Source organism: Pipistrellus hanaki (assembly GCF_964339955.1).
Source record: "Pipistrellus hanaki genome assembly, chromosome: 14".
Taxonomy (NCBI): domain Eukaryota; kingdom Metazoa; phylum Chordata; class Mammalia; order Chiroptera; family Vespertilionidae; genus Pipistrellus; species Pipistrellus hanaki.
The window spans coordinates 52,248,286-52,272,954 of NC_140516.1; the positions used below are offsets into that span (position 1 = coordinate 52,248,286).

Here is a 24,669-nt window from a genome sequence, read left to right on the forward strand (position 1 = left end):
AGTGATGGTCATCATTGATATTTATATCTCTCTCTCCCTCTCCCTTCCTCTCCAACATCAATAAAAGTGTTAAAAAAAAAAAAAAAAAAAAGAAGGAAAAAGGCACTGACGGTGTAACTGCACGGTCTCACTCAGCAGGAGCCCAGAACAAGGGCCGCGTGAATTAACCCCGTGTCCTCAGCCCCACGCACGGCCGCTGAGCGCTGTGGGCTCCACAGGACCAGCCAGGCTACAAACCATGGAAACCAGGGGCACGCCATCCGGGGCGGGAGGCAGCGAGAGGGAAACCCGGCGCCAGGACCAGTGGGTCACGGTGCCACACCCGGGGCGGGGCTAAGAGATATGCAGCTGCAAATGTGTGAAACACAAGCTTATTCTGCTGACTTTGGGGATGTAAGCAGGTCTATGTGACCTTGTGGGGCTTTAAGCAGGTCTGCGTGACCGTGTGTGTGTGTGTGTGTGTGTGTGTGTGTGTGTGACTGTGTGTGTGAGAGAGTGTGTGTGTGTGTGAGTTTGTGAGTGTGTGTGTGTGAGTGTGTGTGTGTGTGTATGTGTGTGTATTTGTGTGTGTGAGTGTGTGTGTGTGTGTGTGTGTGTGAGGGGGGTAAATACACGGCCACAGCCCCCCGGGGTTACTGCCATTCACACTGGGCACGTGTCCTCCCGGTGGGGTGCCGGGCGGACGCTGACCCTCGGGTACAGCCCACGCCCCCTCTGCGTGGGAAGGGCTCGCGAGCAGCAGACTCACCCGCAGGAACGTGGGGAACCCCTGTCCGTAGTAGCCCACCGCGAAGTAGTCCGGCTTCGGCCTGATCACCTTCACGATGTTCTCGTAAAACTGAGCTTGCTTTTTCTGGAAGGAAGGAGAAAGGGCGTTTCGGGTTTGAACGGAGCGTGTGGGGTCTGTTCCGGAAGCCGTTGGCGGGCTCCTCGGGCCCTGGCAGTGCCAGGAGGGCGGGTGAAGGGCGTGAAGCCGCCTCCGAGGTGAGCTCACCACCCCGGCTGAGGGCTGACGGCATTTCCCGCCGACCCTCTGCATTCCCAGGGGATCTGACCCAAACCCCACTTTCTGCAACCCGCTGCGACTCACAGGTGTTCTCAACCACCACCTCACAGCTGTTTGTCTTTGGGCGAAACGGCTGATCTTTAGTATTTTTAAAAAATACATAGTATATATTTTTATTTCAGAGAAAAAGGGAGAAGGGAGAGATAGAAACATCCATGATGACAGAGAATCACTGATGGACTGCCTCTTGCACACCTCACACTGGGCATGTGCCCTGACCGGGAAAATCCAACCCTGACCTGGTTCATAGGTTGATGCTCAGCCGGACTGTTCTTTAGTATTTTAAAGATGGCGTTGGTCAGATACTGGGACACATTAAAGAAGAATTTAAAAGGGCCGAACCCTGCTCTAAAACAGTGGCAAACACCACAGAACCATTCGTGGGTGCCCTGGTTCCAGGAGGCAGGAGGGAGGACTGACAGCTTCGGTGGCAAGAGTGAGGCTCGTGTGGGAACGGGATCAGCACTGTTCGCATGCAAACCCTTCGTGGAAGCCGAGAGCTTGGTCCCCGAGGGCTGGGAGCAGCCGGCAGGTAGGAGGAGGCTGTACGCCGGCCACAGGGCCACAGGTGGGACGTGGCCAGAGGCCACAGGGAATGGGGACGTGGGAGGGAGCAGGAAGGTCGGAGGGCCCGGCTCCCTGAAGCAGAAGGAAGGAAGGACCTACCAGCAGTTTGCTGAGCTGCTCATAGTCGAACATCTCGTTCTCGTATTGCTCGGCCAGCTCCTTGCCCAGCGCGATGGCCTCCTCCCACATCTGCGAGGAGAGGGGGCGGGAGAGAGAAACCAAACCTGAGCCATGCGGCCCGCGCAGAGCAGGGCCACAGCGCTCCTGGTAAAACGGGCTGGAAATCAGCCTGCGTGAGTCAAAATACGGCGGGAGGAATGTCAGCAAAGACACGCAGTTCCCGTGGACACAAACCTCTGGCCACGATCAGCATCCGCTGAGCGCCCTGCAACCTCTGCCCACCGGCCTGCTGACCTGCGTGGCCAGCAGCCCCCTGCGTGGCCAGCCTCGGAGCCAGGGACGATGACAGGCTGTGACGAGCCTGATTTTGCTTCTTTCCCCGATCGCCCCGTTTCATAAACGCTCTGTCTCTGTGGTCAGCAAGACCAGGGTATACGTCAGCGCAGTGGTTGGCAAACTCATTAGCCAACAGAGCCAAATATCCCCAGCACGATTGAAATTTCTTTGGAGAGTCCAATTTTCTAAACTTACAACTTTTTTTTTTTTTTTTAAATATATCTTATTGATTTTATACAGAGAGGAAGGGAGAGAGATAGAGAGTTAGAAACATCGATGAGAGTCATCGATCAGCTGCCTCTTGCACACCCCCTTACTGGGGATATGCCCGCAACCAAGGTACATGCCCTTGACCGGAATCGAACCTGGGACCCTTCAGTCCCCAAGCCGACGCTCTATCCGTTGAGCCAAACCGGTCCCGGCTAAACTTCTAACTTCTAACGCCACTTCTTCCAAATAGACTCGCTCAGGCCGTGGTATTTTGTGGAAGAGCCACACACAAGGGGCCAAAGAGCCGCATGTGGCTCGCGAGCCGCAGTTTGCCTATGGGGTTAGCACGAAACTCAGGTTTGTAGGAAGTCGGCTTTAAGTGCGCAAGCGACAGGAGGATGCAAAGCCCGCTATCAGGTGACCAGGGGGCCTTCTGGGAAGAGCTATTTATTGAAAGGCTGACAAAGCTCTGATGCCTGTGGGATAACTTGCTGAGACACAGAGGAGGCCCGGGCTTCCCTTTGTTTCCTTGGGAAAAACAAGAGAGAGGGGTTTGCCTGAGGAGAACACGGAAAATACCGAGGAGTCACCTCTTCCAGGAAGCCTGCCCTCCTCCTCCTCCTTTGCTCTCCCTATTTCAAACCTTTTGGTAACGTGCCCTGTCACTCCTCAGAGGCGGCCAGCCCCAGGGGGCAGAGACACGGACCTGAGCCCGGGCCGGCTAGGCAGCATGTCCCGCACAGAACGGAAGGCTGTTGGCCTAGAATCCCCACCATCCCACATCCCGTCCTCAGACACCCATCGCCTCCTTCTCCGCCCTCCGTGGCCGCCGACGGAGCAGGGATCCTCGGGGCGAGAGATTTCCCGCGTCCGCTGGGTCCGTTCTCTGGGTCAGTCCTGCCCTGGCCAGGCGGGTCTCCTGATGGTGCCCGTTTTGCAGATAAGGAAGTTGAGGTTTGAACGCATCAGGCACTTGCCCAAGGGCACACAGCGGGCAGACTGGCCCAGCGTGGTCTTTTCCTGCAGTTCATGCTCAGGATAAAGGTTTCTAGTAGTTTGAGCTGCTATCAAAACACCACCGACGGCGCCTCCTCAGCACACTTTCTTGCTCACGGTTCTGAGCTGGAATCCGAGACCAAGGTGCTGGCGACTGGGCTCTCCGCGAAGACTCTCCTCCTGCCGCGTGGACAGCTGCTCCTTGCTGGGCGGCCCATGGCCTTGAGCTCCCTGCCTTCCACCTGCATCGGCACTAAGCCTTCAGGGCCGTCCTGGTCATGACCGGTCTAGACAGAGTCACCCCCAGAGGTGAGACCTCCTGGCCCCATCACTGGCGGTTGGGGCTGCGACATGTGAATCGGGGTGGACGGGTGTGTGTGTGTGTGTGTGTGTGTGCGTGCGCGCGCACACACACAAACATTCAGCCCGCAACACGGATCACGAGTGTGAAAAGTAAGTCCACTGAGAACACAGGCCACCACGCCCTATGCCTGGCAGACCCTGGGCACTGACCCCTCAGCCACCTGCCCATCTTTCCCTCTCCTCAGCCGAGTGCCCCCACCCCGGGCCTGCCTTATCGCTGAGTCACCACGGGACTGAACACGCGTCGCACAGCCACGGCCTAAAGAAACCGCCTGCTGTTGTTGCTGAGAAAAAAGCTATTCTGGTCAGAGTTGCATTTAGTACTTGGAAAGACAAAATGAGAATCAGCCCGGAGTGGAAAACGACTCCGGGGGAGAAAGAGGCGGCCAAGTCCTTCTACGGAGGGCACACTCGCTCCTTCCCAGAATCCCCTCTGCCCACCGGCCTCCTCCTGCGCAGGCTGTCCACGCCGAGCATCCTTCCCATCACTGCACCGGCCGGCGGGCCTTTCTCCGTCCTCCCGGGCCCCGCCGCGTGTCCAGGAGGGGGCGCCGCCCTTTCGTGCTTCCCACGTCAGGGAAAACCGTGCCTTCACGGCCACTCCCTCTCCGGACGCATGTCTTTTATAGAAACAGATTTTTATTGATTTCAGAGAGGAAGGGGGAAGGAAAGAGACAGAAACATCCATGATGAGAGAATCACGGATCGCCGGCCTCCTGCATGCCCCCCAACGGGGAATGGAGGCCACCATCCGGCCCTGTGCCCTGACTGGGAATCAAACCGTGACCTCTGGTTCATCGGTCGATGCTCAACCACTGAGCCACACTGGCCGGGCAAAAGCATACATGTCTTGAATAAATATCTTTTCCAACTCATCCTGAGGTCTCCCGGTTGTGTTTTCTGTCAGATTTTCTATGCACCCACCCGCCCAGCACCCAGCCTCACGGAAAGGAGGCGGCCTGGTGATTTCCATCCGCCTTCAGTAGGACAGGCTCTGCGGGGTGGGGCACTCCCACCTCCGATGTGAAAACCTCGAGGAACAGTCCGAGCCAGAGAGGACCAGGCTCAGCGCGAGGGCCCGGCTCTGTGGCCCCCGCAGCCTACAGGAACGCCCCATCTCCACGCACAGCTCCGCGCTCCGGCGTGACGTCCTGAATCCGACGGCAGTGTTCTGGACGCTGTGCGTTCACTCACCACCCGGTGGGGGAGCGGGGAGGGTGCTGACTCTGGAAGCTGGTTTTCTCCGGCTTCCGTAGCACATGGCTGTCTCCTGCAGAGCGGATCCTAATGGACGCTCCGGCCACGGCCCGGTGGATGGAACAGATGCTGAGGGACATCAGGATTTTCCCGATCGTGAGGAAATGCTGGCACCCCCCCCCCCCCCACACAGAGGGCGTCGTAACATTCGTACCTGCAGCTCCTCTCAGTAACCACCGCGGCTTTCCGGGGTGGACTCGCAGGCGGAGGACCCGCACCCCCAGTTCTTAGAAAAGAAGGCCGAGCTTGTCACCAGACACAGAAACCGGCTCCCAGGCCCCTATTTTTGGTTCCCGGGATGACGCAGACGCCCCGCTTTTCGACTTGGGCACGAGGCGAAGTGCGACTCTGTCAGGGGAGGCTATTTCAGGAGGAGCACACAGCGGGGGTGGAGGTAGCCCGGCTTCCCACGGCACCGGCTGCCAGTCAGGGCCCCTCCGAGGCTGCTGCCGCGGGCTCCGGCGGAGGGGGCCTGGCGGTGCTGAGCGCCCCCTCCACCCCCGCCTGGTCTGGGGGCAGGTCTGTTCTGACTCCTCTGGCAGCCGGTCACTGTCAGAGCCGGTCACTGTCGTCAGAGCGGCGCCGGGAGTGAGGCTCTGTTGGAAGTTACTAGGTCTCCACCCGGCACAAGCAGACAGGCGATGGGGAGTGTGTTCAGGGAGGAGGCTCGCCCGCCGTGCTGACACCGGCAGGAGGCGTCCGGGGGCCGCTGAAGCGGTGACAGCACAACAGGGAAGGGTGGGAGCGCCTGTCAGCCCAGGAAGGAAGAACCGAAAAAGAATGAAAAGGGACAGAGACGGAAATGACATGTCACGGAGAGGAAGAAAACGTTAAAACACACACACACACACACATGCACACACGCACACACACACGGGGGCTGAGCTGAGAGACAGTGAAAACTCTTTACAACGGGGGAAAAGCAGAAATGAGAGAATGATCTTACATGGAATTCGTAAAGATAACTACATAACTCAAAAGCCAGAGGAGGAGCGTCTGACCTAAAGACAGACCATCCTCTTGGCTGCTGCTTTTGGAGCACAAGCCAGAGAAAAGAGAATTTTAAATAAATACGATACTTATTGATTTCAGAGAGGGAGGAAGAGGGAGAGGGAGAGGGGGATAGAAACATCAATGATGAGCGAGAGCCATTGATTGATTGGCGGTCTCCTGCACAGACGGGGACCAAGCCTGAAACACAGGCATGTGCCCTGATCAGGAATCGAACTTAATCCTTCCGGTTCATAGGTCAACGCTTAACCACTGAGCCACTGCGGCCGGGTGTGCTAGAGAAACTTTGCTGGAAGCTGATCCCAGCTTCCTGCCAGAACTGTGGGCGTCCCTGCAGCGACGATGCTGTCCACGGCCACGCCATGCCCACGGCTGCCCGAAAAGCCTGCTCCCGGTCTTTGCAGGCAGGTCGGCCGGGCCTGGAAGTCCACCTCCCTGGGGAGCCGCGGACATCTGAAACAGCGAGAGCAGCTCTGGGGGGGCCGTCTGCCCCACGCGGACGGAGTGACGGTCCCTCAGTCTCGCAGGTGACAGCCTGTGTCCATGAGCCGAGCTGTCCTTTGCCCACTCATGGCTAATCTCCAGTTTTGGGATCCCCAGAAGCGGATGGTCTCAGGTTGAACCATGGTATCGCTCCCTTACAGAAGGATGGTTTTAAAGAATTGCAATTTCCCCCCTGAAATCAAATGGAGCCAAAGTCCTGGGATCTGAACGCGCCTGCTGCAGAAGGGACGCCGAACGCAGGCCCGCTGGAGCCGCGGCAGCAGTTCCCTCCGAGTCTGTCCCCGGCGCGGGAAGGCCCTCCCTGGGTGCCGGCCCCGCTCACACTGGGGACTCCTGCGGCCACTCTGATCGAAGACGGCTGTTTCTAACCGGTCCGCAGGAGCACGGGAGGGAAAAGCCAGACCCGCTCTTGCAAGAATCTGTGTTTGTCTAACCTACGGCCTCTGCAACGAAACCTTCCAACCCACAGCTTGTAACAAACGTCCGGGCCCACAAACACGCAGCTCAGAATGTGTGCAAATGGTGCAGGCAGGGACGCACGCGCAGGTACACGCAGGCAGGTTCACACAGGCAGGTACACGCAGGCAGGTACACACAGGCAGGTGCACACAGGCAGGTACACGCAGGCAGGTGCACATAGGCAGGTACACGCAGGCAGGTGCACACAGGCAGGTGCACACAGGCAGGTACAAGCAGGCAGGTGCACACAGGGCCCCGGGACAGGGGGCAGGGAGCAGTGCCCGCGGCCTCACCTTGCCCTTGTCGAAGTAGTGGATGATCTCCTGGTACAGCTGCTCCTTCAGCTGCCCCTGCGTCGTCGCTTGGTACCCGTCCCGCTGGGTGAGGTGGGCCACGCACACGTCCTCCGACCACTGAGGAGAAAGCAGTGCGTGAGTCCTGCCGCCGGGACGGGGCTCGGCCGTCCCCCTCGGCCCGCCCTCGGGCAGAAAGCGCAGGGAGATTGGCATTTAGAGCCCTCACACGGGCAGCCATGCCGGGATGCTTGGCTGCTGTCACCGGCTGCTGGGCCTAACAATGAGGCAGTGCCCTGTGAAAAGGCCCCGAGAGGTGAAGACAGAAGAGCTGTGAGCCCGGTCACACCTGGATGGACTCTGAGCCCGGTCACACCTGGGTGAACTGGGATGGACTCTGAACCCGGTCACTCCTGGGTGAACTGGGATGGACTCTGAGGCTGGTCACACCTGGGATGGACTCTGAGCCTGGTCACACCTGGGTGAACTGGAGTGAACTCTGAGCCCGGTCACACCTGGGTGAACTGGGATGGACTCTGAGCCCGATCACACCTGGCTGAAATGGGTTGGACTCTGAGTCCGGTCACACCTGGGATGGACTCTGAGCCCGGTCATACCTGGGTGAGCGGGGATGGACTCTGAGGCTGGTCACACCTGGGATGGACTCTGAGCCCAGTCACACCTGGGTGAACTGGGATGGACTCTGAGCCCGGTCACACCTGGGTGAACTGGGATGGACTCTGAGCCCGGTCACTCCTGGGATGGACTCTGAGCCCGGTCATACCTGGGTGAACTAGGATGGACTCTGAGCCCGGTCACACCTGGGATGAACTCTGAGCCTGGTCACACCTGGGATGGACTCTGAGCCCGGTCACACCTGGGTGAACTGGAGTGAACTCTGAGCCCGGTCACACCTGGGATGGACTCTGAGCCCGGTCACACCTGGGTGAACGGGGATGGACTCTGAGCCCGGTCACACCTGGGATGAACTCTGAGCCCGGTCACACCTGGGATGGACTCTGAGCCCGGTCACACCTGTGATGGACTCTGAGGCTGGTCACACCTGGGTGAACTGGAGTGAACTCTGAGCCCGGTCACACCTGGGATGGACTCTGAGCCCGGTCACACCTGGGTGAACGGGGATGGACTCTGAGCCCGGTCACACCTGGGTGAACTAGGATGGACTCTGAGCCCGGTCACTCCTGGGATGGACTCTGAGCCCGGTCATACCTGGGTGAACTAGGATGGACTCTGAGCCCGGTCACACCTGGGTGAACGGGGATGGACTCTGAGCCCGGTCACACCTGGGATGAACTCTGAGCCCGGTCACACCTGGGATGGACTCTGAGCCCGGTCACACCTGGGTGAACTGGAGTGAACTCTGAGCCCGGTCACACCTGGGATGGACTCTGAGCCCGGTCACACCTGGGATGGAATCTGAGCCCGGTCACACCTGGGTGAACTGGAGTGAACTCTGAGCCCGGTCACACCTGGGATGGACTCTGAGCCCGGTCACACCTCGGATGTACTCTGAGCCCGGTCACACCTGGGTGAACTAGGATGGACTCTGAGCCCGGTCACACCTGGGATGGACTCTGAGCCCGGTCACTCCTGGGATGGACTCTGAGCCCGGTCATACCTTGGTGAACTAGGATGGACTCTGAGCCCGGTCACACCTGGGTGAACGGGGATGGACTCTGAGCCCGGTCACACCTGGGATGGACTCTGAGCCCGGTCACACCTGGGATGGACTCTGAGCCCGGTCACACCTGGGATGGACTCTGAGCCCGGTCACACCTGGGTGAACTGGGATGGACTCTGAGCCCGGTCACACCTGGGTGAACTGGGATGGACTCTGAGCCCGGTCACACCTGGGTGAATGGGGATGGACTCTGAGCCCAGTCACTCCTGGGTTGGACTCTGAGGCTGGTCACACCTGAGATGGACTCTGATCCCGGTCACACCTGGGATGGACTCTGAGCACGGTCACACCTGGGTGAACTGGGATGGACTCTGAGCCCGGTCACACCTGGGTGAACGGGGCTGGTTTTCTGTTTAAGAAAGTAAGACTCTCGATAGAAAGATGCTCTGATGACTCGCTCGTGTTCTAAACTGAGAACCTGGAAGTGGTGTGGGACCCCCTCCTCCTGGGACGCTCTGGGGCAGGAAGATGTGTCTCACCCCCTGTGGCTCCTCCAGCCCCACATTCCTCCTCCCGGATGCCCTGCCCTGGTTGGCGTGAGTGAAGCCCCGAGGGGTCTCTGATTGCCACCGGCCAGCCTGGAGACGGGCGTTTCCGTGTTTACGACGCCGAGCGACAGCTGCCGGGACACCTTGTCACACCCGCCAACCTGTCCTCACGGCACTGCCCGAACGCCTGGCTTCTGGCTGCACCGAGCCGGTGCCACGAAGGGCGCCTCACCGTGCGGGTCACCAGCCCAGAGACGGCGTGCGCCCCGCGGCCCTCACCTTCAGCAGCTTGGCGTGCAGCAGCAGCGTGTAGGCCGCCTCCGTGTAGTTGTCACACTCCTTGTGCAGGTCGCACAGCTTGTACAGGTACCTGAGCGAGAAACAGGGCGCGTTCTTACCGGGTCACCGGACAACCAGCGTGGACGACAGCAGGCGCTCCATTCCTCCTCCAAGACCCGTCTGCTGCGCCTCCTTCGCCCCGCGCCCGTCCACACCGCCGGGGGCTCCTGTGCTGCAGGGAGCACTGCCCCCCACCCCCACACCAGACACCCCAGAGTCACAGGCGATGGTACGTGTTTCAAATCCGAGTCGTCTCTTTTCGGGACAGAACGGGAGACGGAACAAGGAGGCAGACGGCCCCTCAGGGTCTCCCATTCCTCCCGCCTCTCTGCGTTGTCTCCTCCGCACGTTGTGAGACGAGGTGACACGGTGCTGGACTGTGATTTCCTCACATGACGACGGGATCCATAGGCACCCAAACCCCCCAAAACACCCATCTGTGAGAAAGGGACCTCGGGGGGTCCCGGTGACCCTGAGCCCACAGAGGCCCTGCCGCACAGAAGCAAATCTGAATGGACTGGCCGTTTGGGGAAAAAAGGAACTTGGTGGTTGTGTTCCCAAAAGGGTATTGTTATAATCATTTGGCACTTTTTTTTTTTTTAAAAAAAAGGAGAAAAGTAAAAAAAAAAAAAAAGAAAGAAAATCGTAAAAATCCGAAGCCAGAAAGCCATGGGGTGTAGTGAACCCATGGTTACACAGGACGCCCGTGGAGAGCGTCCTCGCAATGGAGTCCTGCTGACGGTGGGACACTGGCCCCCGCAGGGCGGCAGGCGCTGGGAAAAGCCCCGCAGGAAGAACGAAGCGCGAGGCAGCTGTGGTGTCAGAATGCGGGCGGACTGACAACCTTTCACTTCGCTGTTTCCGGTAAAGAGAACCCACGGTGAGCCACCAGCGCCTGCAGACGCCGGCGGCAGACCTTCTTCCCCACACGCCCCCGCGGCTATAAAAACATCGTTTTCCCTAAAGGGCGGCCCTGACCAACTTTGAAATCATTTTCCGTGGGAACTTTCAGCTGAAACTATTCAAGAACACCCGAATGGCCAGTAACATATGTACTTTGGTAACATTCATTGGAAATTGATTTCTTAAAATTAAATTCAAAGCATCGTGGCGTGCGGGGTGGCTTCCATTCTGGACGTGTGGTGTTTATGGGTTAAACCCGGCCTCTTCCTTTGATCCTGGGGTTTCCTGGGAGACATGACGATTTGTGGAGGTGCCTTTTCTCAAAAGGGTCATGTGGGTCGGTCAAGAAGTACAGACCCCGTGAAATAATCATCTATGTCTGCTCTGAGCCGGCAAGTAGGAGGACCACCCCCTTCCCACAAATCTCTGCACGGGCCTGGACGGTGCACACAGCTCCGTACACACATGTGTGCTCCCCAAGGTCAGTCTCTAGGCTGCATGACTCCCACACGATGAACCTGTGTGTCAACATTTCTTGGTGTGGGCGTGACCCGTGCAATTATTAACAGACATGTAGAGGGCGCAACACACACGGCACCTACATACCTGATATACATTTCTTCTCTTTCGATTTCTTTGTAGAAGTTCTGAAAAATGGAAGCACACACCTTTAAGAGACCTGTTCTGGAAGAGGTGTGACAGGCACACAATATGTCACGGCTCCTCTGCGTGTCCGCCCCAGCCACATGGCCCAGCTCTCTGCCCTAGAGCCACAGGGTCACATGGGATGAACAACCCACATACACACGCCTTCCCTTTTTTTTTTTTTTAGGGGGTGGGGAGGGGTCCAGGAGGGGCAAGTCTAATGATTCCGCTTCCTACACTCGGCATTCTATTCAATCCTGCACTGCCCGACCGGAGCAGCTGCTCCGGGTTTTGGAATTCCCGTCGGAACCACCATGCGGGGCCCCCGAAGAGAGGGACTCCACGCTCAGAGCCGGGCCTGCGGGGGGCGGGGGGCACAGCAGCGAGGCCAGGGCACAGCGTCCCGGCAGGAGGTGCCGCCGGAGGGGCGGTCAGGGGCGGAGGGAGGGCTCTCAGCCCCAGACGTGCATTTCCTCTGCGGGAGCCGCCATGGATACACAGGCCCGGCGGCGGGCAGCGCAGGCTGGTTCTGCCCGGGGCCAGGGGTCACCGGGGCCTGAGGTCACCGGGGCCAGAGGTCACCGGGACCTGGGGGGCCTGGGGTGGGGGGTCCCTCACCAGCACGTTGACGGTGCAGCTCATGCGGTTCTCCTTGCTCTCGTCGTGCATAATGGTCCTGTAGTCCAGCAGCCGCTCCATCAGCCGCACCACCAGCCGCACGAACGTCTCGCCCGTCTTGGCCAGGTACTTGTGCTTCCGGCAGTGCTCCAGGAGGCTGCAGGCCGCCCCGTGTGCACCCGTGTTCACACATGTTCACCCCACCCATGTTCAGCCCCACGGGGGTGCGCCGTGCAGGGCTCCCCATGGTGGACCCGTGGGGATCGCTGCTGGGCCGCAGAGCTCACTGAGGGCTCCCTACGTCCTCTGTGTCCACCCCGAGGGCCCCCGCCCCCGTGCCCCGCTGCGGAGCAGCACTCACATCTTGTCGAAGAGCACTTTGTACTGCTCGTCCCCGCGGCCGCCTTCCACCTCGTGGTCCAGCTTGGTGATGATCTCGTTCTCGAACTGTAACGACAGAGCGCGTCAGCGAGCAGAGGGCGGGGTTTCCTCCTGTGACGGACGCCACAGCACGTGCACCGCTACGTCTGTGAGGGCTCAGCCTCAGACAGCCCCCCACGCCTCCAGGCCGGGTTTCACTTGGCAGGCGCTGTGCCCGGCCCCAGAGATTGCTGATGGACCCCGTCACCAGGGGCTCTTCTGCTTCCTTCCCGTGCCTCAGCGAATCCCCCAAGTCCCCCTTAATCTTCTCCCCCGACAAGCCCCGTCCCCCTTTTGATTCTGTGTAGCCTCAGCATGCAGGGACAGGAGCAGCATAGGAACGGATTAATAGGAGAGTGACCTGCTTTCATTCCCCCACAGCCTCATGACGGTGACTTTTACCGTAAGTAACGGCCTCTCGCTAACCCGCAAGCCCTCTGCTCTCTGCAGGGGCGAGTTTGCAAGGGGCAGTGCTTGCGGACTCCTGCGTGCGGGGAGCTGTCCGCTCCCAGCTGGCCGGCATTTCCGACCCCACCTCCCGAGCCCGGCCCTGCGGGAACGCCGGAGAGCCGGTGTCCGGGAGGGCTGAAGCCTCAGGACAAATAAATCCCGGAGAAACAGCATGAGACTCAATGCCGTGACAACGCACGCGTCAACCCCACCCGTGTGGCATGAGCACCCAACGCGGAAGGCAGCGGGAGTGCAGAGAAACACGCGTGACCCTCACGCAGGCCAACACACGTGAGCATTCGGACAACTCATCCCAGCTCACCGGAGGACACAGAACTGGGCCTCTTGCTACCGGACATGCGTGTTTGCTCCACTCCCGGGCAAACCGGGCTGCCTCTGTAAGGACAGCGGGGGGCGGCTCGCCAGGCGGGCTGCCGGTCAGATGGCAACGGTGAAGCTAACGTCTTCTAAGGAGAGCCCGGGGATGATATGCGATCAGGGACCACAGCTGAGTCTCATCTGACAAACCTCCCGTCCACACCAGGTCGCCTGCACCAACACCTGGCAAACAACCCAGAGCCGCTCCCTTGGGCTTAGAAGCACATCTTTGTCTTGGGTGAAGGCTGGCGCTCTGGCTGGAAGTATATGACGGGTAGGAGAGGCCTACATGCGTGTGCCAGTGGGTGCAGCCAGGCCTGCACTTGGCACACATCCGCTGGGATACGTGCGAGCAAGCTGGGCAGGGGCCGGGAAGGGAAGGTTTGCCTAATGCCTCCCCGCGTGGATACGGCGCCCGGAGCGGGCCGCTGACCCAGGAGCGTGCTGTGCGGCCGCGGCCGGCGGACCTGAGCGGACGGCGCGCCCCCTCTGCCCAGCGCGCTCTGCCCTCTCCTGGCCTTCAAACTGCTCCGGAGCTGCCGGGCGCGGACCGAGGTCTCAGCCCCTGGCCCCTGGTGGCAGGGAGCGCCCAGAAGTCCAGGAAGCGGAGTCCGGGCTTCTGCCCCTGCAGGCGGGACCACGCCCGTCCCGGGAGAGGGCAGGGCCGCCCCGGGCCGTGTCTGTGGAAAACGTGGCCAGAGAGAAGCACGTTTCCACAGCATGGCTGGGCAGAGGGCAACTGCTCGCCACCAACCTGGGGCGCGGGCTCGCGGGGTGACATCCACGTAGCATCAGTTCCCCCAGCCTGTCACTCCGCTCAGACACGGGTGTTTTCCTGTGTCCTGCAGGCCTTGCTTAACCGCTCATGAACCTCATTACACACTTAGTCCTTGGTGCTCCACATCCCACACGCTAACGCCCCTGCATCCTCCCACGGCGGCTCAGCGGCCCTGAAGCTCCTGTGAAATACTCAGGGGCCAGAGGCTCCGAGGCCCCAAACCCGAGCGGCCTGGCCGGGCCCTGGGCTGCCGGCCGCTCACCTGGCAGCACCGGGGCAGGTGCATGGCCCGGATCACTGAGTGGCAGCCCGCGCCAGGAACACGCCCACAGCGAGTCCTGTTCCCTTTGGCTAAGAAGACACTGGGAGTTGGGCGCCTGTGGGCTGGAGGGCTTTTAAGAACAGAATGTAACGTGATTAGAACTTCCGGAGTCAAGGGTATGGGCTTTCATGATCTCTCCGACCGCTTCAGGTCTGAGCTTTCATGAAATAATAGCCAATCTTGTCCGTATCTCCCCGTGAAGCATCCAAAACCACAGACTCAAGTGTGACTCTGAAATGGAAATGAAGATACAGCCACCGACACAACCCTGACGGACGGGAGAGAAAACAGGACAAATTGCCTCCCAACGCGGCCACTTTCACCTTCCCGAGCAGGAGGCACCGTCCCCACTGAGAGCAGAGGCTGCAGCACCCGCTCCGGCCGTTCCGTCACCGGCTCCGGGTGCCGGCGTGGGCACAGCCAGGCAGACCCGGGAATGCGGCCTGGCGCGGGCACCGAGGAGACTCATGCCCGAAGGCCCTCACCGCTCCCAGGGAGCTCCGGGAGGCCGCACAGAGAGGGCGAGCACAGCTCCGCGGCCGGAAATCTCACTGCGCGGCCCTCTCATTCCCTGTCACTAACGGCCGGAGCCCCACGGTCACTGGCAGCGACGGGCAGAGGTGAGCTGTGTTTTCAGACGTAGCCACGGGGTCTCTGAGCAGGTGCAGGAGAGGGGGAGGAGCATGCTGCTCGCAGGAAGCAGACCCAGAGGGTCTGAGACGGGAAGGGGTGCCCCTGAGGGGCCGGGACTCCGGGAGGTGGGGCGAGGGGAGCCACATGGTCATGGCCGGGCAGGTCCGCATGGACGGTCTGAGGGCCGCTAAGGCTCGGATGCCAAAGCTCCAGGCTGGCTGAGCCGAGCCGATGCGGAAAGCTCTCAAGGAGAATCTCTCTTTGGAAAAAAAAAAATCAATATTTCCCAAGTTCTAGTTTACGGGTAAACAGCTCCTCCGGGCCCAGGGGACAGGGAGCACAATTGCTGTTTTCTTTGCAAAGAGAGAGACCGGAGAGCGTGTCCCCTGGGACGGGAGGATGGGGAGGGGGAGGGGCACGGGGCCACCGGTGAGGAGAGGGGGCCTCCCGGTCACCCCGAGTGTGGGAGAGCCTGGGAGGTCCAGGGCGGCCACGGGACCGGGGCGTCGGAGGCTCCAGGCACACTGGGAGAGGCGGAAAGACTTGCTGCATGGGGACGCAGGACAGAGTGGCCACCTGCATGGGACTGAGACACCACAGTGGCCCCAGCACAGGGCAGGCAGGGCCCCCCGAGGGCACAGCGAGAGGACACCAAGCTGAGGTTCTCAGGTGCACTCTCGCCCCCTGCTGACTGGTACCCACAGCGCCGGCAGGAAAGAGGATGAGTCAGTCCAGTGGGAATCTGGAGGTGGGAGGGCGCCAGCCAGGCCACGGAGAAGCCAGGCAGCACCCAGTCTCTGGCATGTGCTCCTCGGGATGATGGGACGCATGCACGCGTGTGCTCATGGCACGTTTATCCGGAGAAGAGACCGTCTGCATGCAGCCTACATGCCCAGCCACGGGGGGGCGAGGAAGAGGCGGCAGAGGCATTCCATGAAGGTCCCGCCAGCGTGTTAACCGTGCGTGAGTTTCTGCCTTTGGTGTATCATCCAACGAGAAGACAGACAGAACACGGACAGTGTGGACACCATCACCATCACATTGGGACAAAGACAGAGGGTGGCTGCGGACCGTGTTATAAACATCCAATGGCCCCGGCAGGAAAAGGCCCCGCCCCTGGTCTAAAGTAACAGACGCTGGAGAGCATAGCCAGTCCGATGGAACATTCTAGCCTGTGCCACGAGGCTGAGGAGGTCCAGACACAATGAGTCAGAAAGAGCTAAAGACTGAGACCCATCCTTCCCCCGTGAGAGGCCGGGCCAGGCCCTGCAGCAGGAAGGCCTGGGGGAAGCTGGGTCTTTAGGTGAGTGCGCAGATGCCAGAGTCACCTGCGAGTCTTTCTCAAGGTTTTCAGACTCATCCCCCAACACACACCTACACACACACACACACACACACACACCCACCCCCTCACCATCTGGAAGCTGCGTGTGGAGTGGAACTCGCACTGCATCATGTCGAAGAAGATGGGGATGGTGGCCTTGCGCAGCTCCGTCTCGGGGATCAGCGTCATCTCCAGCATGGGGCCCACCATCTCCGGGATGAACTTGATCTTGTGCTGACCTTGAAGAAAGACACGCGTTTGTCCGAAAGTGCTTTAAAAAAGGATTCTGGAATGGGCTTCAGCGGACACAGGCCACTACGAAGTGGGTGGCAGGGGCGTGGGAGTGGACACTGGGAAGTGGGTGCCAGGGCGTGGGAGTGGACGGGCACCCATGCCATCTGGGGGCGTCACGGTCGCGCCCAGCCCTGCGTCAGAGAAGGGGACGGTGTCCCGATGGCTGTGAAGGACGCCATGGACACGTCCAGGATGACGTCTGCAGCCCTGACTCCTGGCAGCGGCGACAGCCCCGTTTCACACGTAGATGGTGTGGTCACGCAGCGAGAGGCGGGGAGCGGCTCATGGGGTCCCCGCCTCGGACGAAGGGGGCTGGGAGACGGACACCCGCATCTCCATTTGGGGACAATGACTACTCGGTAAGGCGAGGGCGTCTGAGCAGAGGGTCTGGTTCGTCCGCTCTGCTTCTGTGTCTTACAAAGAGGAGGCGTCTACCCAGGCAGGGTGGCTCAGTGGTTGAGCACCGACCTATGAATCAGGAGGTCACGGTTCCATTCCCGGTCAGGGCACAGGTCCGGGTTGTGGGCCCCATCAACAGGAGAGGGTGAGCAGGAGGCAGCCCATCAATAATTCTCTCAGCACTGATGTCTCTGTCTCTCTCTCCCTTTCCCTTCCTCTCTGGTATCAGAAAAAAAAAAAAAATTATATATATATGTGTATATTTAAAAAAGTCTACCCTCTTATCTTTAGTGTCAAAAATCTTGACTTATTTTCCTTTCCAAAATATGCTAGAAGAATGCGCAAGAATTAAATGCTTGAATGAATTATTTGTGGCATTTTGTGTTATTAACACCAGCCATTTATCCAGTTAATCGACCTTAAAAATAATTTTACACGCTCAGAAAATAGAATCGATAGTCTAAAGAATTTAGTTTCGTTTATAACTCTGCTATTTGATACAGATTTCTAGAAAGAGAACCATTAAACAAATCTGGCTCTTATAAATAGCTATACTTAACCATGCTACCTAATCCTCCTGTTAGTCTAACTTCATACATTTCTAACATTTGTACGGGGTGGACACAGTCACAAAAATATAACCTCTGGTGAGGAATCCGAATAGAATAACAATCTGATGTTCAGCTTTCCTGAATAATTAATACCGTGGCTAAGGCCAGACCCCCGGGACTCTCATCACTTCCCAGACGCTGCGTGTTTCTGAGAGGCGTGTAACAGCTGCGAACCATTCTCTTAAAAATGCGATTATCCCCGTCTCTCCGGTGACACTTTTCTTGTATTTTGCCCAAAAATGTCAGAGCCAATGTTTCAGGAAACAGTTGATAGTGACAGCGAGTTGTTCATCAACCGCAACTTGAGTGTCAGGGAGCGCTCCGCTGGGCACGGCGGCTCCGGCTCCCGCTGGAGGCACACGGCGGGGACGGTGGCTGTGGGTGCAGGGCGGACAGACAGGCTCCGGGCCAAGGTGCCGCACCGAGGATGACACCCCTGCCCTGAGCACGGACACTGGCTGGGCCAGCGCTGAGCTCCGTGGTCAGTGCTCTCCCGGGACTTAACCTTCCGGAAGGAAGGAAGGAAGGAAGGGCCCTCAGGGTGAGCAAAGGGGGGGCGGGTTGGGGCCGGGAAGACAAGGAAAGGGGGGTAATTGGGGGGCATCTGTGATACTATCCACATAAAAAACACACATAAGCCAAAACCGGTTTGGCTCAGTGGGTGGAGCGTTGGTCTGCGGACTGAAGGGTCCCAGGTTCGATTCCGGTCAGGGGCATGTACATTGGTTGCGGGCACATCCCCGGTGGGGGGTGTGCAAGAGGCAGCTGATCGATGTTTCTCTCTCATCAATGTTTCTAACTCTCCATCCCTCTCCCTTCCTCTCTATAAATAATCAATAAAATATATTAAAAAAATAAATAAAATACATAAAAGAACACCAAGAAAACATACTCTCCACAACCAATAGGCCAAGGAAATGAGAAAACATCAGAGACAAAGACACCGTGAACACAACATAGCCCAACATGCGTGAGGCGGCCAGAGCAGTACCATGAAAGACGGGAACAGAGATGCTCGCCTCCATCGGTTCCTGACCTAACACGCATGTCCCCATGGCTCTGCTGGCACGGGCGTGTACAGCTCCCACCACCGCGGGCAGGAGCCTGGAACCGGGGTGGGGTTTTGAGTGGGGACCAGCCCCCTGCAAAGGCAGAATCGATGACAGGGAATCCAACGGGAGGGCACTGTCACAGCGGATGCACTCCGTGGCCGGAGCGTGAGGAGGGGAGGGGGTGTCCATGATGCCCAGGGCTGCGCATGGGCGCCTGAAGCAGGAGTGCTTTCCCGACGCTCCTGTTTGCCCCGCCCCCCGGACTCTCCTCCTTCGCTGGGTCTCCAGCTCCTGCTTCCTGAGGAAAGTTCTGGCAAAGGACAGCCGTGCTTCCCCACGGGGCAGAGCCGGTGACTCGTGTGGATGCCCCGACGCTGACTCCACGGGCGGGAGCCGGTCCCCCCAAGGACTCGAGCCCGCGGCCACTCACCGAGGTTGTACCACATGTCCCTGATCTCGAAGCCGATCTGCCGCCTCATGTCTCCGTACCTGAGGGCGGGAACGGGAAGAGCGGGATCAGTCTGCAGGGCTGGGCACCTCCCCTCGGGCGTGAAAACCAGACCTGGGCTATTCTTAAGTGCCGCCCCGTCTCCATCACTGCATCGCACAGAGAAGAAGGCGTGCCTTCCTTTGGCACCAGAGGGGATGGGAGGAGGGGGGAGGGGCTGGCACCACACTTACTCATCCCCACACTCTACCCCCCACACACACACACACCTCTCCCCCGCTTCCCAGGACTTGGGGGAGGTGGAGAGCAATGAGAGAATGGCACTGTCCTCCTCCTCCACTTGGCCGGGGGGCACTGTTTTCCGTGCCTGGCGTTAGCATCAGGCCCTGCAGACCCGGTGACCGCCCACACCCCGCCCACAGCACACACAGGCGCCCAGAGCAGTGAGCCCCGGAGTCCACACTCAGAACAGGCGGCCCCCTCCAGTGCCCCGCCCTCTCTACCAAGCCCAGTGCTAGGGAGGACCAAGCACCTCCTGCTCCCCACAGATACTCCCCCAGGTTCTTTGTTTACCAGGAAAACAAGCGCTAATGTTCCTCCCAGCGGGCGGGGAGGGGGTAGGTTTGCAGAGTAAACAGAACCGAAGCTTTAGAAGATGCGCCTTTAGGAGCTGGTGAGCAATTTACCTTTTCCCTTTACTGCCCGGGAAAGGCTGACCGAATTACACATAATAACGGGAGGAGCCAGCTCCCGCCTGGCTGTCTCCCCGCGGCCCGCTCCCTCCCGTCGGCGGCCGGGCGGGGCCTCTGAGAGCGGCCACTGCCTGTGGCTCCCAGGTCACCGGGGAGGCCCCCGCAGGAGGCGGCCTCGGCGCCCGACACCCCTGCCCGTCACGTGCGGGCCGGTCCCAGAGGGAGAATCTGAACGTGGCGCCTCCGCCCCTCCCTGGAGGGACCGCGGGTCCCCCGAGGCCATGAACCTCCAGCCCAGCTCCCCCGCCCGCCCCGGCCACTGTGCTGTTCCCGGGCGCAGGCCTCCGGAGGCGCAGGGCCTGGCGGAAGGCGAGCTTCGGGGCGGCCAGGAGGCCACACGCACAGATCCGAGGAGGCTATGCCGCCGTCCCCGCCAGACCCCTCCGAGCCTCTCCCCGCGGCGAGTGGCGTTGGGGTGGCGAGGCCGGGGACCAGCCTGCCCTGGCCCGGCGGACTCACTTGTTGAGGATCTTGGCTCTCTTGGCACTTGAGAAGTTCTCCAGCTGCAGGGACTCCTGCGTGAGGAAGGCGACCGCCAGGTGGAAGTAGTTGTTCCAGAGCTGCGGCCAGCGGGGACAGAGGTGAGCTGAGCGGCTCCGCAGCGCGGGCCACGCCGGCCACGCCGGCCACGCGGGCATCCGTCTGCCCAGCCGGTGGGGACGGTTCAGACCAGGCGCGCCCTCCCCGGCTGCCAGCTCTGCCGCGTGCGTGGGGGAGCCTCTCCCCTCTCCGCGCCTGGGTGCCCCCTGAGCCCAGGGTGCAGAGCCACAGGGTCTGAGAACACTCTGGCCACGCTCCCCCAGACCCAACGGCCTCCCTGTCGAGTCCCCAGGAGTCTCCATCCAACACTTCCTCTGTGCCACAGCCCCATCCCCTTCTCTGTTACACGGAGCGAATCCCCAGAAGGCACCGCCGTCAATCATCGTGACCGCCATCCCCATGCCTCGGACGGGAGGCCAATTAAGTGTGCGGATCAGAGAGAAAAGATGGCGCTCAGAGGAGCAATTTGTCTGAACACAACTCCCCCCAAGGTCACGCCCGCCGGCCCTCCTTCTCTCACCTGCAGCTCGAAGTTGGCTTGATCCAGGAACTTCTTGTTCAGCATATCTGCATACTGATTAATGGCGCGCAGGAAGACTCTGCAAGATCAAGAGGAGATCGCATAATGGCGCGGCCCCTCCGGGGGGCTGACATTTCAATTAGATCCCCCAAGCCGGCGGGGAGGCGAGCTCGCCAGGCCCCGGGGAACGTGGTGAGGTTTGGCCCATGAAAAACTCTGACAATTACACGCAGCCTCACTCGAGAAAATCAGCATGCGCAAGACAAAAGAGTCAGACGGAGGTAACGGGGTCTGGAAGTGACAGATGAAAAGCATTGCCGGGAAACCCACTTTTAAAAGGTGCGAATGAAACCCTTGGCTCGGGTCACAGCTTCTACATGTGACATATCACACTATCACAGTGCATACATGTCATATATCACACTGTCACAGCGTCTGCATGTCATATATCACTGTCACAATTTCTACATGTGACAAATCACACTGTCACAGTGCATACATGTCATATATTACAGTCACAGCGTCTGCATGTCATATATCACACTGTCACAGCTTCTACATGTGACATATCACACTGTCACAGCTTCTACATGTGATATATCACACTGTCACAGTGCATACATGTCATATATTACACTGTCACAGCATCTGCATGTCATATATCACACTGTCACAGCTTCTACATGTGACATATCACACTGTCACAGTGCCTGCATGTCATATATTACACTGTCACAGCGTCTGCATGTCATATATCACACTGTCACAGTGCCTGCATGTCATATATTACACTGTCACAGCTTCTACATGTCCTATCACACTGCCACAGCGTCTGTGACATATCACATTGTCACAGCTTCTACATGACAAATATTACACTGTCACAGCTTCTACATGTGACATATCACACTGTCACAGCTTCTACATGTGACATATCACACTGTCACAGCGCCTGCATGTCATATATCACACTGTCACAGCTTCTACATGTCATATCACACTGTCACAGCGTCTGTATGTGACATATCACACTGTCACAGTGCCTGCATGTCATATATTACTGTCACAGCATCTGCATGTCACATATCACATGGGTCCTGGCTTGGCGGGCGTCGTAACGTGAAGCTCTGAAAGGGCTTTACACCCCGGCTGGCGGGACGTCTTATTTCGGTATCATCTGTCCTGTAATTCAAATGCTGATCTTGGCCACTGTTTACTTTTGTTTAAATAAAAAAGTTTAAAGACCTTTAATAGCGCTGAACGTGCTTTAACAGACCTGTCGCAGGAATACTGATTTACTGACGGCAGACCGTTTTAAGCACCCAGAGTAAATATCCTCTCTCCCACGCCCTCACGTTGGTTTTTATGATGAAATGTGCAATCTGAACTCTCGAAAATGACTGAACCAAGCCCTTCACCAGCTTGTTCGTGTAGGTTTTCTTTCTTTATCTATTTTTTGTTAAATATGTTTTTATTGATTTTCAGAGAGAGGAAGGGTGAGAGAGAGAGAATGATGAAGAGAATCATCGACCGGCTGCCTCCTTGCAGGCCCCTCCCTGGGGATCCAGCCAGAACCCTGGGCGTGCACCCTGACCGGGAATCAAACCCTGACCTCTATGCTCCTGGGTCAGTGCTCAACCACGGGCCATACGGGCCCGGCTGGGTTTGTTTATGACTCTGAAGTGTTGGTGATCAGGAAGCTTTCTCCAGACACACCTTCTGACCGGCCCCCTCTCTGCCCGCAGCCGGATGCAGGAGGAATGAGCATGAGGGCACAGGCCCCCTACACGTGGCCGCACAGAAGGGCGCCAGGGCGTCCGGTTCTCATTACACAACTGCTCTCCATCTGCCCTGGCCCCTGTGCCCGCCGCCCGCCCTCCCGCCAGCCTTCTGGAAAGGCTCAAAATAGACCCGTGTTTGTATGCTCACTCACATCTGCCTGCTCTCCCCGCAGGCTCTCCGCCTCTCCTTTCCTAAGTGACCCCTTCATTCCTCTTGGGCTCTTCCCCCCGCGTGTCCACACTACAGAGGGGAGGTGGGATGGAAGCGTGAGAGCCCCAGAGCCAGACTCCGGGACCTGCGCGAGGAGGGCTGCTGGGAGGGAGGGAGAGAGAGCCGGGAGGAGCCGGGAGGAGCCGGGAGCACGTCCCATGCAGAAGGCGCTGCCTGACTCACTCAGGGAGGAGCCCCAGAGGTGGGTCCGTGGCAGCAGGAGAGGACGGACCACGGGCCACTGAGGAGCTGATGGACGATGAGGAAGATCCAGGACGAAGGGGCCTGTCCTGGCGCCCCTGCCCCGCGGAGCCCAGCAGGCGGGGCAGCTGTTTGCACAGCTGGACACGTGGACTGCAGACCCCGGAGCCAGGCGAGGCCCGTCCGCTCCGAAGCCCACGGCCCCGAAACGCGGTGAGAAAAGCAAAGCCACGCGGACACGTGGCCACGCCGGGCTCCGCATCCAGGGGGCGGGGGTGAGGGGGGCTGGCAGCCACCATCCCTGGCCACCTCCCCCGATTTTAGGGAGCCAGGCTTCCTCGCTCCGTCCAGAAAATCATGCTCACCAGCTCAGCCGTCCCCCGACCACGTCTCTCCAGTTCCACCCCCGCACGCGGCCACGGGGCGGGTCGTGAACGTGGCTGTCAAGGAGGGACAGTGGGTGATCTCGGGCTGAGCCGGAAGAAAGCCAGGCATGGCAGCCGATCCTGACCACCGGCCTCCTTAATGCCAGGCGACGGGTCACCCACAAACATGTGGGCGCAGGTGCTGCGGGAGCCCACCGGCCGCACGCCCGCACGCCCAGCTCCTTAATTGAAAACATAATGTGCGCGGCGGCGATTAAAATATATGGGATTCATTTCGCCTCTATTCTTCCCGGTTGTCCCACATACGCTGTCTTTATGCCGCACAATCAAACCAGTCCTCCCGCTCCGGAGACTGCCCACGCTGTAATAAACCAGCGTATGGCGGCCATGGCGGTCTCCTCGCTGCCGGTTCCCTCTTCCTTCCTCCTCTTCCCCTCGGGCACCCGCGGGGAGGCGCGGTGCTGGCGGGTGGAGGGGCAGGTGGGGTGCGGGGCTGTGCGGGCACCCCAGTCCCCGGCCAGGGGCCGCCCAGGCCCACCCTCCGGAGCCGCACAGCCTCCTGGGCACGCTCTAGCCCTTGTCCTTTTTCTCATGGCACGTATTGGACCCTGACATCATATACTCGAGTTCCAGGCCTGCGGGGTCACTGTCTGAGCCCTGCACAGTGGAAGGCAAACGCCCAGAGGACCGGGTGACATCCGTCATACTCAGCGTGAGGTCCCAGCAGGTACGGCGGGGCGGGGCATAGACACCCCCCCCCCCCCCCACTGCACACAGTGAGACCTTGTGCCCCCTGGAGGCCCGCGAGGGGAGCTGCAGGCTCATGGAGGCAGGGGCGGGGCGGGAGAAGGGAATGCGGGTATGAAGGTGGCCAGGGGCCCTGGCGCCTGAGCCTGCAGGGTGAGCACAGTGCCAGCCCCTCTGGCCTTCCCGCCGTGCTGCCCGCGGGCAGGGCCTCTGCACCTGCTGCCCCTCCCCCGGGAGGGCGGCTGCCTCCTGCCTGGACACAGCGGGCCCTCTCCTCCCATCCTTCAGCTCCCGCCCTCCCAAGGCTCCCGAGAACCAGGAACCTTGGCGCGTGGGCGTGGCCCCCGCCTGCCGCTCTGTGCTCACTGGCCAGGTAGCTGGTGGGCGGTGCCCCGTCCCCTGCCCACCCCGCGGGCTCTCGGTTCCCTGGCGGCGGGAACCCATCTGCCCCGCTTACAGGTGGCCCCTGCGTGACCCTCCGTGGGCACCTCACAGCCTGTGCACGGAGGAGGCAAGGCCCGGCGTGACTGAGGGAGTGCGGGGGG

General features: G+C 59.7%; 1 protein-coding gene across 4 annotated transcripts in view; it reads right to left on the reverse strand.

The window, feature by feature from the left end:
- DOCK1 (dedicator of cytokinesis 1) overlaps positions 1–24,669 on the reverse strand; it is a 200,191-nt gene that overhangs the window by 17,269 nt on the left and 158,253 nt on the right. For all 4 annotated transcript variants that reach the window (XM_084904416.1, XM_084904415.1, XM_084904414.1 and 1 more), the window contains exons 30-40: positions 20,799–20,877; positions 20,198–20,298; positions 18,969–19,027; positions 16,273–16,421; positions 12,239–12,324; positions 11,878–12,034; positions 11,221–11,261; positions 9,652–9,742; positions 7,183–7,302; positions 1,733–1,822; positions 749–853 (exon numbers count right to left, since the gene is read on the reverse strand). In XM_084904416.1, the coding sequence (XP_084760542.1) occupies positions 749–853; positions 1,733–1,822; positions 7,183–7,302; positions 9,652–9,742; positions 11,221–11,261; positions 11,878–12,034; positions 12,239–12,324; positions 16,273–16,421; positions 18,969–19,027; positions 20,198–20,298; positions 20,799–20,877 (1,078 nt within the window). The remainder of the gene's footprint in view (positions 1–748; positions 854–1,732; positions 1,823–7,182; positions 7,303–9,651; positions 9,743–11,220; positions 11,262–11,877; positions 12,035–12,238; positions 12,325–16,272; positions 16,422–18,968; positions 19,028–20,197; positions 20,299–20,798; positions 20,878–24,669) is intronic.